Source organism: Saccopteryx bilineata, chromosome 3, assembly GCF_036850765.1.
Source record: "Saccopteryx bilineata isolate mSacBil1 chromosome 3, mSacBil1_pri_phased_curated, whole genome shotgun sequence".
Lineage (NCBI taxonomy): Eukaryota > Metazoa > Chordata > Mammalia > Chiroptera > Emballonuridae > Saccopteryx > Saccopteryx bilineata.
Window position 1 is genome coordinate 299,931,564 of NC_089492.1, and position 18,207 is coordinate 299,949,770.

Below are 18,207 nucleotides of genomic sequence, written 5' to 3' on the forward strand. Positions count from 1 at the left end.
ACTAAGAATTCTCCACAGAGCCCAAAAAAACCCTGTACCATATATAACATCTTAACTTCAGTAAGAAGAATACTGCCTCCAGTCTTTCCGAGGGACAGGGGGGATAGGATGAGTAGAAGTACTTCAGCATCACAGCTAACATGGAGGTTTGGGGAAGGGCGTGTAAATTGCCTTTACCAACATCAACAATCAGTCAGAGGTTGTGGGGAAGAGCTTAGCCTTTAGCAGCTTAATCAGGCAAGTGAGGTGGGGAGATAGGCAGCAAGGACCCTGTCAGCTTACTGCCAGTTACCCACACCCCCCACCCCTGCTTATCTGTTCCCCCCAAATCTAAATTTCAAAGACCCTGTCAGCTTGCAGTCTCCAACAGAGTGGGTAAAGAGGTAATTTTCTAGACAGCAAAGGAGTGGTGGAGATCAGTGAGTTGGAGAGAATACTGTGCACCCCAATGATGGAGATAGAGAAAGAAAACAGGAGTCCTGAATGTTCATGGAGTGCCAAGTAAGTGGCCTTATATCTAATAGGGGAGAAATGGCCTTACTGGAAACCTGTAGAGTTACCCAAGACTCTGCCTTTCAGATGGGGCTGGTGGAGGTCTGTGGCAAGGTCGGGTCCCATCAATCTTCTTTCCCCCAGGGTGTCAAGAAGTGCTGTGGTATCCAGGCCAGTGCCAGGGAGAGGTTGGGGCAAGAAGGGAGTCTCTCATGCCTTGAGGGGCTCTGGGAAGTCTGAACTCCAATGGCCCACACAACTACAGAGAGGGCAGGGTCTGCCTGGTGGCCTGGGATTGGGACAGGAGCAGTTCCAGTCTACCTCCCATTTGCCCTTAAAGTAGATCCCTTGGGAAAGGCCAGACTTTTTGTTATTTTACAGCCTGGTGGATCCCTGGGCAAACATCTTTAAAGCCTGGGTAAGGGCTAGTCTTTGTTCCTCCTCCAATTATTGAAGACCTTAAAAGCTAGGTTTAAATTTTTTTTTTTAATTAACAACTATTTTTAATGGGGCGACATCAATAAATCAGGATACATATATTCAAAGATAACAAGTCCAGGTTATCTTGTCGTTCAATTATGTTGCATACCCATCACCCAAAGTCAGATTGTCCTCTGTCACCTTCTATCTAGTTTTCTTTGTGCCCTACCCCTCCCCCTTTCCCTCTCCCTTTCCCCCCTCCACCTGTATAAAAATTTTTTAATGTCTCTATTTTTTCTGTAACATGTGTTTTTCCCTTTGTTTCCTTTCTCATTCCTTTCTCTTTTTTACCCCTCTGCACAAACCCTCTACAACCTGCATGAACATTCTGCATCTTTCATAAATTTTTTGATTTAGAATTTCTTAAAAAGTATTTCTATACCGTATACCTTTAATTGCTAAAACTATACAATTTTTTTCCAATTGATTACAATTCTCAATTTGCAAAAACCTTAACTTTAAGTGAGAACTACGCCAGTAAGTAATGTTAGTTCGATCGAAGAGGGACACACAGGCCTGATGAGGTTATTAAGTTTATTTACGCATCTGCAAAAGAGATGGGCTGAGAACCTGGTGGTAGCAGCAGAGAGCTGCAGGAAATGAGTGACTGATAGAAGGATGGAAGCGCTCAGTTGGGCGGTAACCCGCTGGGGTTTTTGAGTCGATGCGCACGCGCAGTTTCTTACAGAACCGGAAGTTGTTGTGGAATTGCGTGGTCGCGCGGTGTCTGGTGAAGGTCTTCCGGGTTCAAACCTGAAACTGCCTGTCCCCTTTTCTGTACGCGAGGAACCTGACGGTCGCTGCGGACACCGAGAGCCCCGCTCCCGAGCCCCCAGCGGTGAGTGGGGAATCCCGGTGAGAGGCCCGGAGGCTGCCTGCTTCGCTGCCGGGTGGGAGCTCCGCGTCGGTTTCCGGGAAAACTCTGAGGCCGCCCCGCCCGTGTCCCCCCGCCGTCGGGCGTGGGACCCCCCCTGCAGCGGGGTTTCCTGCCTCGGTCCCGAGGGGGCAGCCCCTCCCTTCTCTCCCGCGCTGTTTAACGTCCCTGGAGACGGACAGTGTGCGCCCCTCTCCCCGCCCGGCCTCTCTCGGCCCGTAGAGCCCGGACTGCCACCCCTCGGGGGCCTGGGGCCCTGCGGACCCCCTACTGAGACCCCACCCATTTAATAAGAGGCCCGGGTCCAGGAAGAGCATAGTCTCCATGGGGCATGGATTTGGGGCGAGAACGTGGAGTCCCCAGAAGAGCCCCCGGTCCCGCGTGGGGAGGGCTGTGTGGGAACGGCGACAGCGAAGGGGCCCCGGGGACGCGCAGAGCGGGGCGGGGAGGGGTCGGGGACGGAGAGAGACACGGGAGGGGGTTGGAGAGGTCAGTGAGGGGCCATGAAGAGACGGCAACGTGGGGGGGGGGGCGGGAGGATGGGACCGCGACGGGGAGAGTGACAGTAACAGGGAAAGGAACGCGAGTGGAATAAAGGGGAGAAGCCCCGAGGGAGGGACCCGGAGAGAAGGCGCTCAGGGAGGGGGCTGGTGAGCAGAAGTGCAGAAGGGAGAGAAAATTTTTTTTTTACCCAGTGTATTTACCTTTTTTATTACACATCTTACATTTAATTCATTTTTTAAAAAATCTATTGAGATAACTCTTAGTCTGTTGACTATCTGCTTTCTTGCATGAGCTACTAAATTTTCAAAGCACCATTGAAAATATCTCAGAACCACAGCCAATAATTGTTTTATTATTCCTCCCTTACATGAGAAGCAAGGAGGCAGAAAGACAATACTGCGTGCGCCCCCACCGGGATCCACCTTGCAAGCCCACTAGGGGTGTTCTGGCCATCTGGGGCTGTTGCTCAGCAGTCCAGTTATTTTAGCCATGGAACCATCCTCATTGCCTTGAGCCACCTTGCTTCAATAAAGCCATGGCTGTAGGAAGGGAAGAAAAAGATAGAATGAAAGAAGAGGAGGTGGGGTGGGGAAGCAGATGGTTGCTTAGCCTGAGTGCCCTGACCAGGAATTGAACCCAGGACTTTCATACACCTGACGCTCTACTGCTGAGCAAACTGGACAGGGCCATAACCAGAGGTTATTATTCTTTGCTCAATATAAGTCAGTCTCAACTTTTTAAATCTTTGATCCTAGAAGTCTTTACATCAAAAAAGATTTCATATCATTTTCCTTTTTAATATATTGTATTAAGTTTAAATTCTGACCCTGCAGACCTGCAGAACCACAACCTAGAGTGGAGCCGTCATCCCCAAGGGATCTGCATGCTTATTAAAGCTAAACCATTTTCCTCTGGTTTCTTATTAGATGGCTAGATTTTAAAGAAAGGACATCACCTGCACCATCCCCCTGAAACTTGGAGAGCTGCTCTGGATGGAGCAGCATTGTTGTTTTGTTTAATTCTTTATTCAATTTAGAGAGTAGCTAGGGTGAGAGAGAGAAGGGAGGGAGGAGCAGGAAGCATCAACTCCCATATGTGCCTTGATCAGGCAAGCCCAGGTTTTGAACCAGCAACCTCAGTGTTCCAGGTAGACACTTTATCCACTGCGCCACCACGAGTCAATTAGCAGTGTTGTTTTCATAAGGTGATCCAGGTGATTGCAGGGTGAGCTCAGGGATTGGCAGGAAGGATCCTGGAAGAATTTGCTTTCTGTTTTTGTTTTTGATACAATAAATTTTATTTAGAAGTCACAGAAGTAGTCTAAGCAGGTGGTGTCGCAGTGCATAAAAGTCAGACTGGGGTGAAGAGGACCCAGGCTTGAAATCCTGAGGTCACTGGCTTGAGCACTGGGTTGCTGGCTTCAGTGCGGGATCATAGACATGACACTATGGTCACTGGCTTGAGCCAAAAGTTTGCTGCCTTGAAGCCCAAGGTTACTGGGTTGAGGCCAGGGTTGCTGGCTTGAGCAAGGGGTCACTCTGCTGTAGTATCCCCCCCTTCCCATCAAGGCACATATGAGAAAGCAATCAATGAACAGCCAAAGAGCCATAATGAAGAATTGATGCTTCTCATTTCTCTCCCTGACAGCATGTCTGCACCTATCTGTCCCCCTCTCTGTCCTATCAAAAAAAATAAGTCACCGAAGTAGAATGGGCTCGTGCAACAAGTTTCAGAGGCAAAATAGGAACCCTTGAATCTTAGAGGAGAGACAGGCAAGGGTGAGTGGGGAGGTACAGACATGCTCCAGAGAGGAGATCGCCCAGGATGTATTTGTGAGAGTGGGGAGCAGGGATGGTCAGGGGAGATAACAGGGTGTTGTGTTGGGTTTGGGCGTTCAGGAGAGCAGCGCCCATTCTCATTGCTGTGGGAATGTGTGGACATCTGAGGTAGGACAGACAGGTGAAGGCAGGAAAATAATACAGTGTGGTCTCCCTGTAGGAGCTCATTTTTTCTGATTCTCCAGTGAGGAAGGACAGGAGAATGTGGTTTTCTTAGCATTTCCAGATCCTTTTGTCTGCGAGTTTGGTGGAAGTGGATAGAAGGGCTGTGTGGACACCTGTTGTGGCTCATTCTCAAAATGCAGACTTGACTCCTCAACATATTGTAACCTGAGAAAACAAGCAGGAGCTGGACCAGGACAGAATGGCTGCTTCTCGGGTAAGCGATATGTCCTGCTCAGAGGCTGTGCTTGCTTTTCCTCCTAACTTCAATGGGTTTAGGACAGGGGTCCCCAAACTATGGCCCACGGGCCGTATGCGACCCGTGACGGCCTTTTACTCGGCCCCCATCGCACTTACGGAGATTCAGCTGGTTCCCTGATTCATTTCAATTGTAAGCGCTCTGGCGCTTCCCTACATGGGAGGCAGAGAACTGGACCTACATGAGGGGCAGAGACCTAAATCTACATGGGGGGGCAGAGACCTGGACCTATATGGGGACAGAGGGCATGGACCTACATAGGGGGCAGAAGGCATGGACCTACATGGGAGGCAGAGACCTGGATCTACATGAGGGCAGAGACCTGGATCTACATGGGGGGCAGAGGGCATGGACCTACATGGGGGGGGGGGCAGAGGGCATGGACCTACATTGTGGGCAGAAACCAGGACCTACATGAAGGGCAGAGAGCATGGGACCTATATGGAGGGGCAGAGAGCATATATATATTGGTATTTAACTATTATCAATTTGGAATCCCTAGGAAACAATGACGTCAAGAAAGAGAAAAATTGACTCAGTGTAGGATATTCAAAGAACAGTGGACTTATGATTACTTTTTCATGTAGTACAAGGAAAGAGCTGTGTGTTTGATATGTCAGAATATAGTGTCTGTGTTCAAAGAGTATAATTTGTGTCAACACTATCAAACTCAACATAAAGATAAATATGATTGTTTGGTTGGAGATGTGAGAAAAGATAAAATATTAAAACTGAAAAATTCATTGTTAACTCAGCAAAATACTTTTGTGAAGCAGAAGCAGCTAAATATTTCATCACTGTGAGCAAGTTTTCAAGTTGCCAAGCTAATAGCGTGCGCTGGCAGACCATTCGTGGAGGGAGAATTTGTTAAAGAGTGCCTTCTTTCTGTTGCCAAAGAGATGTGTCCAGAAAAGGCAGACTTATTTAGTACAGTTAGTTTTTCAGGATCTACAATAACACGAAGGATTGAAGAAATGGGGGACAATTTGCATCAGCATTTGCAAAACTCTGCGAGAAAACTTTCTTATTTTTCCTTGGCACTCGACGAGAGCAATGATGTTCGTGATTCTGCACAACTTCTAATTTTTATTTGTGGGATGAATGACAATTTCAAAGTCACAGAAGAGCTTGCTGCACTGCAAAGCATCAAAGGAACAACTACAGGAGAGGATATCTATGAAAAGGTTTCCCAAACTGTGAAGGATTTGGAGCTGGACTGGGCTAAACTATCCAGTGTGACAACTGATGGTGCACCTAGTATGGTGGGGCCTAAGAAAGGAGTAATTGCTCACATTAACCTAGAGATGGACAAACTTAACCATTCTCATCCAATAGCCATATACTGCCTCATCCACCAACAAGCGTTATGTAGTAAATCACTGAAGTGGGACTCTGTTATGAAAATTGTGGTACGTTGTGTTAACTTCATTAGAACTAATGCACTAAACCACAGGCAATTTCAGGAATTTCTGTCTGAGCTAAATGTGGCCTATGAAGATGTTCTGTACTACACCGAAGTCCGTTGGCTGAGTCGAGGGAGAGTTTTGAGACATTTCTATGACTTACTTCCACAGACTACAGCTTTTATGCTTTCAAAAAACAAAGAAGTACCAGAGCTCAATGATGCAGAATGGAAATGGCACCTCGCCTTTCTGACAGATGTAACAGAGCTACTCAACAGTTTCAATGTGCAACTTCAAGGAAAAGGGAAACTCATCTGTGATATGCAATCACATGTAAAAGCATTTGAAGTAAAATTAGGCCTCCTTATTAAACAAGTGAAGGAGGAAAATTTCTGCCATCTCCCCTTAACTCAAAATCTGTTAGCGGAAGTACCCTTGATTGCATTCCCAAAAGAAGTATGTGTGGATTCACTGGAGAAGTTGCAAAAGGAGTTCCAATTTAGATTTAAAGAGCTTCATCTCTATAAACAGGACATTCAGCTTTTCCGTAACCCATTTTCTATTGACATTGAAAATGTGGGTTCAATTTACCAAATGGAACTGACTGAACTGCAGAATTGTGACTCTCTGAAAGACGCATTCAAGTCAAACAACTTGCCTAATTTCTATGCCTCTCTCTCATCAGAGACATATCCTAATATCAGGAACCATGCTCTTAAAATGTCAACAATTTTTGGCAGCACTTATGTCTGCGAACAGACATTTTCTAGGATGAAAAATTTAAAATATCCAACCTGATCTAGACTAACCGATGAACACTTGCATCATTTGTTGCGGCTAGCAGTGACAAATATGGAACCGGACATTGACTATCTGATTAGCCAAAAGCAAGCCCATAGTTCCCATTGAAATGTTGGTAAGTTTGTTGATTAAAATTTACTTGTTCTTTATTTTAAATATTGTATTTGTTCCTGTTTTGTTTTTTTACTTTAAAATAAGATGTGTGCGGTATGCATAGAGATTTTCATAGTTTTTTTAGTCTGGCCCTCCAACGGTCTGAGGGCCAGTGAACTGGCCCCCTGTGTAAAAAGTTTAGGGACCCCTGACTTAACTGAACATTTTCTTAGCACCACCAGCCTCCTCCCATTGTTTTACTGACTCAGGTAACAGAACATTTTGCCTTGTGGTGTGAAATACTACAACTGCTGGTGAGGCAACAAAACCTTGATTATTGCCTTGCTGCAGAAAAATAACTCAATCAAGGGACAAAAATAGCCTGACTGGGTGGTGTTGCAGTGGATAGAGCATCAACCTGGGAATGCAGAGGGCTCAAGTTTGAAACCAAAATTTTTGGCTTGAGTGCAGGCTCACCAGCTTGAGCGTGGGATCATCATGATCTCATGATCACTGGCTTGAGCCTGAACATTGCTGGCAGTAGTCCAAGTTTACTGTCTTAAGCCCAGGGTCACTGGCTTGAGCAAGGCGTACTGGCTTGGCTATAGCCCCCATATGAGAAAGCAGTCGAAAAACTAAGGTGCCACAACTGAGTTGATGCTTCTTATATCTCTCTCTTCCTGTCTGTCTGTCCCTGTTCATCCATCACTCTGTCATTCTCTCACTAAAAAAAGAAAAAAGACAAGACTAATAAAGCATGCAAAACAAGACTTTATTGGCTGTGCAGCAATACACAGGAAGGCCTAAATAGGCAACTCACCTGCGAGAATGAGGGACCTGATTATATACAGAGTTTAGGTATTTATGTGTTTTATCTTCTCATTTACCTATTTTCATTGTATTGCTATGTGGCTGATACCATATCAGGAAATTCAAGACCACCAATCTCGATACAGTAAAGTCTGTTCTAGCTTAAAGAGTTTCTTAGATCCTGTATACCAGGAATGCACCTCCTTTACCTGTCCAGCTCATGTCTAACTAGCTACCTAACCTAACTCTACCAAACCCTGTCCTGTATAGGCTAAGGCTTCTCTTCCACTGGTGCCAAAGCCACTAGGATCTCTGCCCATCTCTTCTTCACAGATGCATAAATTCCTTATAAATCTCATCATGCCTTGAGTGTTCCTTCTTTGGCAACCCAACAATAATATTTTGGATAAGGTCCCTTTCTATGTCCACATTTTAAAAATTTGACAAAGATTGCCTTATCAAATGGTGTCATAGTTGACAGAGCATTTAACTGGGATACTGAAGTCCCATTTTCAAAATCCTGAGGGTGTTGGGTTGAGCTTGAGTTCACCACCTTGAAAGCTGGGTCACCACCTTGAGCATGAGATCATAGACATTTTCCTATGGTTGTTGACTTGAGCCCAAATGTCACTGGCTTAAAATCCAAAGTTGCTGGCTTGAGAGGAAGTTTCCTGACATAAGCAAGTGGTCACTGCCTCACTTAGAGCCCCTGGATAAGGCAGATATGAGAAAGCAATCAGTGACCCCTGTTCAGATAGATATCTTGGTTGATTGCAGCATTGTTCTGGAGCACAAAGGTTGTCAGAAATTTAGGCAAGGAACCCATGGTGTATTTGACTACAAAATCTCATAGCAGCTGACAATTTTTTTTCTCATGGAGATTTTATTTAGCCCATCTATCATCAGTCCCTCTGTTAGAAAATGCCCTGACTGAGATCAGGCAGGCATCTTTCTAGTCTGTTGTGCTCTGAAATCCAGGGTTTTTCTCTGGTTTGTCTGACTTTTGTTTCTGTTTAGTCTTTGCCTGGTGTTGTCGAAAATATGATTTTTTAAGGCCTGAATTAAGTTCTTGCATGCAAAAAATTTGGAAAAGCTGGCTCTAATATTTAAAAAATAAAAGTTTCATCCCTAAGATTTTTGCTTTAAAATGGGAACTTGTAAGGAGCGCTCATTGAAATTTAAATAGAATGGAATGTGGATCCTTAAGACTTGCTAATTTGGTTGGTGCATTGTAAAGAGTGTTCTATGTTGTCTTCAGAATTAAGATCCAAATAGTAACTCAGGTATTAAGATTAATCAGATTTATTCATTTAAACCTGTGTTTCTGTGATGTAAATTGTCTTGTTTGTGTAAAATTGTACTCAGGTCTGTGAAACAAAGAAATTAAGCAAAATTAAGCAGGGCTTGATAAGTCATTTCAAGAATTTGTCTCAAGCAGCTTCAGGCAGTTGGCTGCTTGTCAGGCCACATCCTGCAAAAGAGGCTCTGATTAAATTGGGAATTTGGCTCCTCTGATGCCCTGAAATACTTAACAATACAAAAGACTTTTAGATACAGGAGCTGATGTATCTGTTATTGCTGAGCAACATTTGCCTTCTTTCTGGCTCACTTATGCAGTGGTCACTGAGCTGCGCAGCTTAGGGCAAAGTTAATTTCCCTAACAAAGCCCTAAGTTTTTTACAATGATAAGATAAAGAAGGCCATACTGGCCTGACCAAGTGGTGGCGCAGTGGATAGAGCATTGGACTGGGATGCGGAAGGACCCAGGTTCGAGACCCCGAGGTCGCCAGCTTGAGCGCGGGCTCATCTGGCTTAAGCAAAGAGCTCACCAGCTTGGACCCAAAGTCATTGGCTCCGCGGTCTGCTGAAGGCCCGCGGTCAAGGCACATGTGAGAAAGCAATCAATGAACAATTAAGAAGTCGCAACGCACAACGAGAAACTGATGATTGATGCTTCTCATCTCTCTCCGTTCCTGTCTGTCTGTCCCTGTCTATCTCTGCCTCTGTAAAAAAAAAAAAAAGAAGGTCATACTGGATGTTTTTAGCCTTATGTGCTCTGTAAATTGCCTGTTAATTAGTGGGATAAAATGTTTTGAAAACTATGGGAGCATTACTTGTAAAATCATTTACATATTTTGTCAGACTTTTGGAATTAACGTGAGGACAGGTATTCCTTACAATCCTCAAGGTCAAGACATTGGAGAGCGTGCCCAGCAAATGCTTAAAGTTCAATTTAAAAAAATTAAAATGTGGGAGTCCTGCCCTGGAACTCCTGCAGATCTTATTATCATGCTTTTTACTTTAAAAAATTCTTTGAATGCTAGTGTACAGGGCCATTCAGCGGCGCAGAGACTCTAGAATCCAACAAGGAAAGCCTTCCCTGAGTGCAATGGAGGGATCCACTCACAGGAATAAGGCAAAGGCCAGACCCTGTTTTTTTGTGAGGCGAAGGATAAGTGTGTTTTGCCTAGGTCTGCTAAGGCTCCTCGGTTGGTTTCTGAAAGTTTGGTAAGACATCATGTGTCAGTAGGAGAGACTCACTGATAAGAGCAACTATATAAGGCTTATTTTACTTTAAAAACGTTTTTAAACATTTTTCTCCTCAGGACTTACTGTAGCTGAGAGGCATTTTACTCCAATTGAGCAATGGCCTAAGTCTCTCATGTTATAGTGGGATATATTAGCTGGCCCCATTAGGAAAATAAGTTTGTGAAATCTGTATTTTTGGGGTTTGCTCACATTTATTGTTATAAATGGCCGCTGCCCACGTGAATGGCACTGCCAGGTGAAACTGCCAATTACCTTCCTGCTTGGAAAGTGCTTGTTATGCTAATGTGCGCTGGAGGAGAGGTTTTCACACCAAAACATTTTAAAAGAAAGAGGAAGAAGGAGGCTGTATTTTCAGAGAAGAAAGCCAAGATGTCAGGGTGCTGAAGGAAAAGCCATATTTTTGCAGAGTTTCTGCAAAGAGAAGCAGATGTGGAATCAGAGGTGAATAAGACTGGTGGGGCCCTTTGAATCTAGGAAAACCCAGATGTGTCAGTAGCTTTGTGAGTGCTGAATAAATGGGTTTTGGAGCCCTGTGTGTTTGTGTTTACTCTCCAGCCAGGTACGAGGCTAGAATAAAGGTCTGGCACACCAGTTTTTTGCTCCACAGTTTCTCTACCATCTGACAGAATCTAATGTGAACCTGCATGTGCCTGGCCATGTTGGCCATGACTACTGGCCATACATTTGCATAGTTCACAGCAGGATTCTCATCAGGTTGGTATGGAGCTGCCATCACCCTTGAGGGGTGGGGTAGAGAACTGGTTGTTATGGATCCTCATGGCTATTGTTATGATGACTGTAGGCTGGCTGATTTCTACAGCCCTGCAAGAGGAAACTAAGAGCTGTGTGGAAGAGGCAGCTGGAGGCCTGCAAACTGAGCAGCAGAAGGAGTTGGAATGGCCACAGAAGGAAGAGATGCAGATCCTGGAGGTGGAGACAGAGGCTGACCAGGTTTGTTAGTTGTGCCTGGAAATGGAGCAGTCTCTTGAGAAGGAATTACACATTCCCGAGTTGCAGTTTGGCCTGAAAGTTGCCAAGAGCCAGGAGCCATGGGAGCCTAAGATTGAGACGTGCTGGCAGAGTGGATCTGAGTCGGCGGGAGTAGACGTTTCCAGCTCCTCTTCTGAGGATGAGGAGAATCAGACTGGAGTTGCCATCTGCAGACTTCAAAAGGTTATAATAGCACAGCAGGAAGGAGTTCCTACTATACCCCTAGTAGGTTTGCTGCGGTTTTGAGACAGGGGTGGATGGCAGCATGCTGTCTGGAGTAAAGGTGGAAATTCTGGATGCCATTAACACATGCTTCTCTTTGGGACAGCTTATTAAGAGCTGCCAAGACAACAGGGATGAGGGGGGAGGCCTGAGGCCCCATGTGCCTGGACTGATTCCTGGACTGTGACCAGAGGAGGCACTGGCTCCCTTGTTGGATGGACATACAGCTTTTGGACAACATGAAAAACCCTGATGAAAGAGGAGCAAGTCTGGTGGAGGCCCTCTGTACCGGGAAGCTTTTCATTCAGTTGGAGAGAAGCTCCAAGGACATTTTGCACTTTGGGCTAAATGCTCAGAGGGACTGGTGAAAGGCATCTTTGTAATTGTTGTAATTGTATGACTTGTGATGTTGCTGTAATTTGTGTGATGTGCCTAATTCCGTGCATAGAAATGCCTGTGGTGTGGATTGTGGAATGCAAAGTGAGCAAAATGGGTAGAATGTTGGGCAAATAAGTTTGTGAAACCTGTATTTTGGCGGTTTGCTTACTTTTATTGTTAAAAATGGCCACTGGCCACGTGGATTGCACTGGCAAGTGAAACTGCCAATTACCTTCCTAGTTGGCAGGTGCCTTTGTTATGCTAATGTGTGCTGGAGGAGGGGTTTTTGCACCAAAAAGATTTGAGAGGAGGAGGAAGAAGGAGGCCATTTTTCAGAGAAGAAAGCCAAGATGGCAGGGTGCTGAAGGAGAAGCCATGTTTTTGCAGAGTTTCTGCAGAGAGAAGATGTGGAATCAGAGGTGAATAAGACTAGTGGGGGCCTTTGATTCTAGGAAAACCCAGATGTGTCAGTAGCTTTGGTTGTATAAGAATCAAGTTTCAGGTCAATGCAGGCCATCCTTCAGTGTATTCAGAGAGCGGACAAGAAGGACTTGTGGGGAAAAACTGCTTGGTGGCTCACACTAATTCAACAAACTACAAAAATGATGAAAAACCTGAACATTAGACTAACTCACAACACTAGGTTATGACTATTAGGATCATAGATGTTTTTAGCAAGTGTACACAGACACAGCCCAATATTGTTTACTAAGTACTGATAGCTGTTTCAACACATGACACTATAAATTATGTAGGGCTCAAAATACAAACTAAAACCAATATGTTGTAAAGGAAAATGATAATGAAATCCTTTAATGTAATAACTTCTGTAGTCAAATTAAAAAGTTAAGACTAATTCATGTTTGGCAAAGAATGTTAAGCCCTGGTTGTGAGATATCACCCATGCTTATTTCAGAAGTTAATGACTATTTACAGAAAAGCAAATAGTCAACAGACTAAGATTTATCTTCATAAGTTTTTCAAATACAGAATTAAATGTGAAACGTAGACTTGAAAAAGGTAAATCCACAGGGCATTTAAAAAAAAGCAAAACAAACAAAAAAAATTTTTTTTAATATTCTTTGAAAAAGCATCACATGTTTACAGTCATTTCTTGTCCCAATTTTCCTATGTCTTGCCATCCCAGGAGAATGAAGAGACCCATGACTGTAAGTTTCATTCCTATGAGTGAACAAGGGCTGCAACTGGAAGCAAATAATTGTAAAATTTACAAACCTTCATACTGGAGATGGGTAATTCTCTTTCAAATCATTTTAACTAAAACAATTCAGCAACTGTTAAATAGATTATAAAGCCAAAAGCTCATGTATTATAGCTTAATCGTGCACACCCCATGGGCTCACCATCAGCAGGTCCTGATTCCCCTTCTTCCTGCTTCTAAGTATTTCTTTCTATAGCAGGGGTCCCCAAACTACGGCCAGTGGGCCGCATGCGGCCCCCTGAAGCCATTTATCCGGACCCCACCGCACTCCTGGAAGGGGCACCTCTTTCATTGGTGATCTGTGAGAGGAGCATAGTTCCCATTGAAATACTGGCCAGTTTGTCATTTTATTTTTTTTACTTTAAAATAAGATATTGTGCAGTGTGCATAGGGATTTGTTCATAGTTTTTTTTATAGTCCGGCCCTCCAATGGTCTGAGGGACAGTGAACTGGCCCCCTATGTAAAAAGTTTGGGGATCCCTGGTCTATAGAACTGTTTTTGTCTCTTCCCAGCTTCTATGCATCATCATCCTTTCCTGTCTTTCCTCACACCTTCTGCTGCTTTCTCCCATTTTCTGTTCCTGTCCCTACATCTGCTTTGTGAAACTCTTGAAACCTATTTCACTTTACAGGTACTTGCTTTCTCCTTGATCTGAGTATTCCCATCTCCACACCTGTCCAGGTCTTTCTCTTTTCCCCTTACCTGTGACTTGCTGCCTCTGTTACTCTTTCTAGTTCCAACCCCTACACCCACCACAGGCTAACTCACAGCTGTTTCCCCTTAGCTCCCTCATCCCTAAACCCCTCATTCTGTCCTTACTTTCTCCCCAAACTATCCTCCTCTTAAAATGAAGCAGCAGAACTTACTTTCTCTAAAACGAAGAGAGTTTCAGCAGAACTTACTTTTCCTAAAAGGTAGAGATACCCCTGGTCCTGAGACTAGTATTACACGCTGTGGCCTTGGGCTAGTTTTGCAAGGTTGCAGATGTTCCCAGAATGATTCTCCCCAATTTAATCCTACAGATAAATACTAAATGAGTTTGTCTCCGTGCTTTGTTTTACTGCTAGGTTTTCCTTCCTCCTCATACCCAAATCAGTATGTGATTTTGTCTTTAAAAGCTAACTTACTGTATTCAGGGCTGCATGACCTGACTGACATAGATCTCTGTGCGGTCACCGGTTTTGACTAAAAATTTCTACAAATTTGTACTTTGGTGTGGAGAACATTTATATACTCTTGCTGGTTTTGCTACAAGACTCTGAACCACTCCTTCCTTCTGAAGGGCCCCCCCTTCCTGAGCGCCCTTCTCTCCGGGTGCCTCTCCTCGGGGTTTCTCCCCTTTCTTCCCCTCGTGCTCCTTTCCCCAGTTACTGTCACTCTCCCTGTCGCTGTCCCGTTGTCCAACACCCCCACATGGCTGTCTCTTTATGACCCCTCACTGACATTTTCTCCCCATTCCCGTGTTCCTCTCCATCCCGACCCCTCCCAGCCTCACTTTGCGCATCCCCAGGGCCCCTTCGCTGTTGCTGCTCCCACACAGCCCTCCCGTGCGGGGCGGGGACTCTTCTGGGGGCCCCCGCATTCTCGCCCCGAATCCCCACCCCAGTGCTTTTCCTGGACTCGGGCCTCTTATTAAATGGGGTGGGGTCTCACGAGGGGTGCTGCCCCCTCAGGACCAAGGAAGAAAACCCTGTGGCAGGGGGCGTCCCACGACCAATGGCATGGGGACACAGCAGGGTGGCCTCTGAGTTTCCTGTGAAACTGACGCGGAACCTCTACTCTTCAGCGAAGCGGGCAGGCTCGGGGCCTCTCTCCAGGACTCTGTACTCACCGCTGGGGGCTCAGGAGCGGGGCTCTCGATGTCCACAGTGACCCTCAAGCTCCCTGCATGGAGGAATGGGTACGGGGAAGGTCAGGTTTAAACAGGGAAGACTCTTAGGAGATCCTGTGTGACCTCGCTAGAAACGCTTCCAGTTGATAGGAAGCTGTGCTTGCGCAGTGTCTCTAAATCCGGGCAGGTCAAACAGCTGGCTGAGCTCTTCAAGCAGTGGGCGGGGCCTTAATACAGGACAAGTCAGGAGTGGAGATTGCAGGAAAGTGGGAGGGGCCAAGACGGTTGTCTTGGAATCCTTTTTCCTTGCTCCACATTGATTGCAGTTATTTTCTTGGTCATTGAATTTAACTAAGGTAATTTTTAGTAAGACTTAAATATCATTACTCAGATTACTTGTAAGATTTATTTCCCCAGAGCTCAGTTGGTTAGGGTGTCATCCTGATACAACAAAGTTTCAGTAACTGGACAGGGCACATACAGGAAGCAAGCTATGAATGTATAAATGAGGGGAACACAAATCCATGTTTTTCTGTGTCTCACCATCCCCACCTCGCCTTAACATTAATCAATAAATACACTGAGGAACATTTTGATGACCCAAAGATTCAATGTTGAATAACAACATTGACACATTTGTTGTAACATTTTTCGTAGACACCCCTGATCTAGTAGCTCAATGGGTTAGAGCAGTGGTCCCCAACCCCCAAGGCCACGGAATGGTACCGGTCATGGGCCATTTTGTACTGGTCTGCAGAGAAAGAATAACTTACATTATTTCCGTTTTATTTATATTTAAGTCTGAAAGATGTTTTATTTTTAAAAAATGACCAGATTCCCTCTGTTACATCCGTCTAAAACTCACTCTTGATGCTTGTCTCAGTCACGTGATACATTTATCTGTCCCATCCTAAAGGGCGGTCCGTGAAAATATTTTCTGACATTAAACCGGTCCGTGGCCCAAAAAAGGTTGGAGACCACTGGGTTAGAGCATCCTCTCAATATGCCAAGGTTGTGGGTATGAACACTTATCAGGCATCGTACAAGAATCAACCAATGAAGGTATAAGTAAATTGAATATCAAGTGGATTTTTGTCTCTAAATAAATATTTGATTATATTCAAATCTCATTTAAAATACTTCAGATACTTTTTTTTAGTAATGTATTTAAATCTAGATGAAATACATCATCACCTCATTTATTACATTTAATAATATTCCCCCATGGGTGTTTCCGATATTGTGTCAAAATATATTCTGCTGAAAGTCCTTCCACACTGATTATATTTGTAGTGTTTCTCTAACTAGTATAACTGTGGTGTTTGGTTATTAATAAAGAATTGGACTCATCTGTGGTGGCGCAGTGGATAAAGCATTAACCTGGTAACGCTATGATAGCTAGTTCGAAACCCTGAGCTTCCTGGTCAAGGCACGTATTGGAGTGGATGCTATGTAATTCTCATTCCATTCTCTCTCTCTCGTTCTCTCACTGTCCTCTTTCTAAAATGAATAAATAAAATCTAGAAAAAATAGATCAATATTTTTATGTTCATTGCAAAGGTTGGGTTTCATACTTGAAGAGATTCTTTCCAGATGTTGAAACAGAACCATTTTTTACAGATTTATAACATGATTATATACTTATATTATACATAATAGTTTTAATTTCTATGGTTGATTCTGATAGGACTGAAAGTTCAATGTAATGCTTTTGTCAAATCATTTCTTGTTTTGGTTCCCAAGTATCTTTTTAAAAATATGTGCAGTTGGTTATAGATTTGGGGATCTGTGTAATGCAGATTATAGAGATCATACAGGACTATAGTATTTTAATCAGCCATGTTGGCATAAAAGACATTTCAGTGTGTACAGTCAAAAGGCAGAAACCACAAGATGAACCAAAAACTTGAGGCTAGTGTGTTTCAAGAGAAAAGTGAAAAAGGCGAAAGATTTATATGATACGAAGAGAAACAAGAGTATCAAGAGAAAAGTGTACTTTAAAAGTGCCTGGATGCAAGCAGACAGAGACCAACAAAGGGTGTCAGACCCGAGATGCAGGAGGCAGCATTAGATATAGGAGTTGCAGGGGGCATTTGCTGGTATGAGGTTGCCTGCACTGGGACATGCCCAAATTAGCATATCAGGATTTGTGGGCCGGTAAATGATTTGACAAAAAGCAGGAGGGAAATTCTGTTTCAGAAACAATTTCTTTGTGATGTACTACAGGTAAACGAGAGTGGTCCTTTTTAGTGTCCTGGGAAAACATTGAAGATAAGCTAAGAGGTCAGGAATGTCCCAGGAACAGCTGAGACTCGGCAATTCGGAGTCTGAGGCTAAGCTTTTAAAAAGAACTATAATGAATTAAACTTTCTTAATGGTCAGGTCCCTAATATAAGCTTTCTGTGACATTTCTTCAAAGTTAAATATTTTCCATCATTTCAAAGTGAAGGCCAGAAAGGCAGTAAGAGACTAGCAGGAAATTAGCTACAACCTCCCAGTGGAGGACGGATGAGAATGTTGTTTTGAGCCCCAGTGAGAAGATGGGGGATGGGAATTTGAGCTTTAAAGGAGCTCTGGATCTGTAGTAGCCAACTTAAAGCTAACATTCATGTTAACAGCAAAGAAATACGGGGCACCTAGAACACTTTATCAAGCTCAAAACGATTGGGGAAAGGCCAATTTTCAGTGAAAGCTAAGAATTCATTTTGTTTTTGGGAAGTTTTGTTGTTTGTAAAATGTATGAGGGAGTGAAAGAAACATTTACAAGAGAGAAAAGACTACAGTGATACCTCAGTTTTTGTCAATATTTCATCTGAAAACAACGAAATCCAAAACTGATGAAACCCAAGGCAATTATTTCCACATAAATCAATGTAAAAGCAATTACTGTACACAGTAACTACATATATGTAATTGTAGAATTAGTACCCAAAACTGATTTTTAAAAAAGCACAAAAAACACTGGAAAGCAATGGAACTGCTTGACTATACATGTAGGATGATGCTCACACAATGAGAAACAATGCCACACTGCGCAGGAGAAAGCTTAGCTGGACCTTTGTTTTCACAAAATTAACAGTGAGATCATTTGGGCATGTCAACAATAACCGAGACAAACTTTTCACAGAAGAAACGGACAGAAACCTAAACCAATGATAACCGAAGTCAAAGAAAACCAAAGTATTACTGTATTTAATTGTTTCAAAATTTTGACGTCTTTCTCTTTTCTCATTATAAACCAGATGCAAATATTTAGGTTATGAAAGACTTCAAGACTGACTATGGCTACTTAGCTCA

The 18,207-nt window shown here is 43.9% G+C and overlaps 2 protein-coding genes across 5 annotated transcripts in view; one reads left to right on the forward strand and one right to left on the reverse strand.

Moving 5' to 3' along the window:
* LOC136331928 (zinc finger protein 420-like) overlaps positions 1-18,207 on the reverse strand; it is a 70,261-nt gene that overhangs the window by 35,440 nt on the left and 16,614 nt on the right. The gene's annotated exons all lie outside the window — the stretch shown is intronic.
* Positions 1,688-13,405, forward strand: LOC136331940 (general transcription factor II-I repeat domain-containing protein 2-like). Of its 4 annotated transcripts, none has more exons than XR_010730563.1 (4): positions 1,688-1,810; positions 4,349-4,567; positions 5,112-6,928; positions 11,069-13,405. XR_010730563.1 is itself a non-coding variant. In XM_066271116.1 (3 exons), the coding sequence occupies exon 3, from the start codon at positions 5,509-5,511 to the stop codon at positions 6,808-6,810; it is 1,302 nt and encodes a 433-aa protein (XP_066127213.1). In that variant the 5' UTR covers positions 1,688-1,810; positions 4,349-4,567; positions 5,112-5,508; the 3' UTR covers positions 6,811-7,170. The 4 variants fall into 4 exon arrangements, 1 of the variants encoding a protein (XP_066127213.1); XR_010730564.1 differs by having other exon boundaries at positions 1,692-1,810; positions 4,406-4,567; XR_010730565.1 differs by having other exon boundaries at positions 1,700-1,827; positions 4,406-4,567.

Excerpts from the sequence above, each read along its gene's own strand:
- LOC136331940 (XM_066271116.1), top strand. The coding sequence starts at position 5,509 with ATGTGTCCAGAAAAGGCAGACTTATTTAGTACAGTTAGTTTTTCAGGA.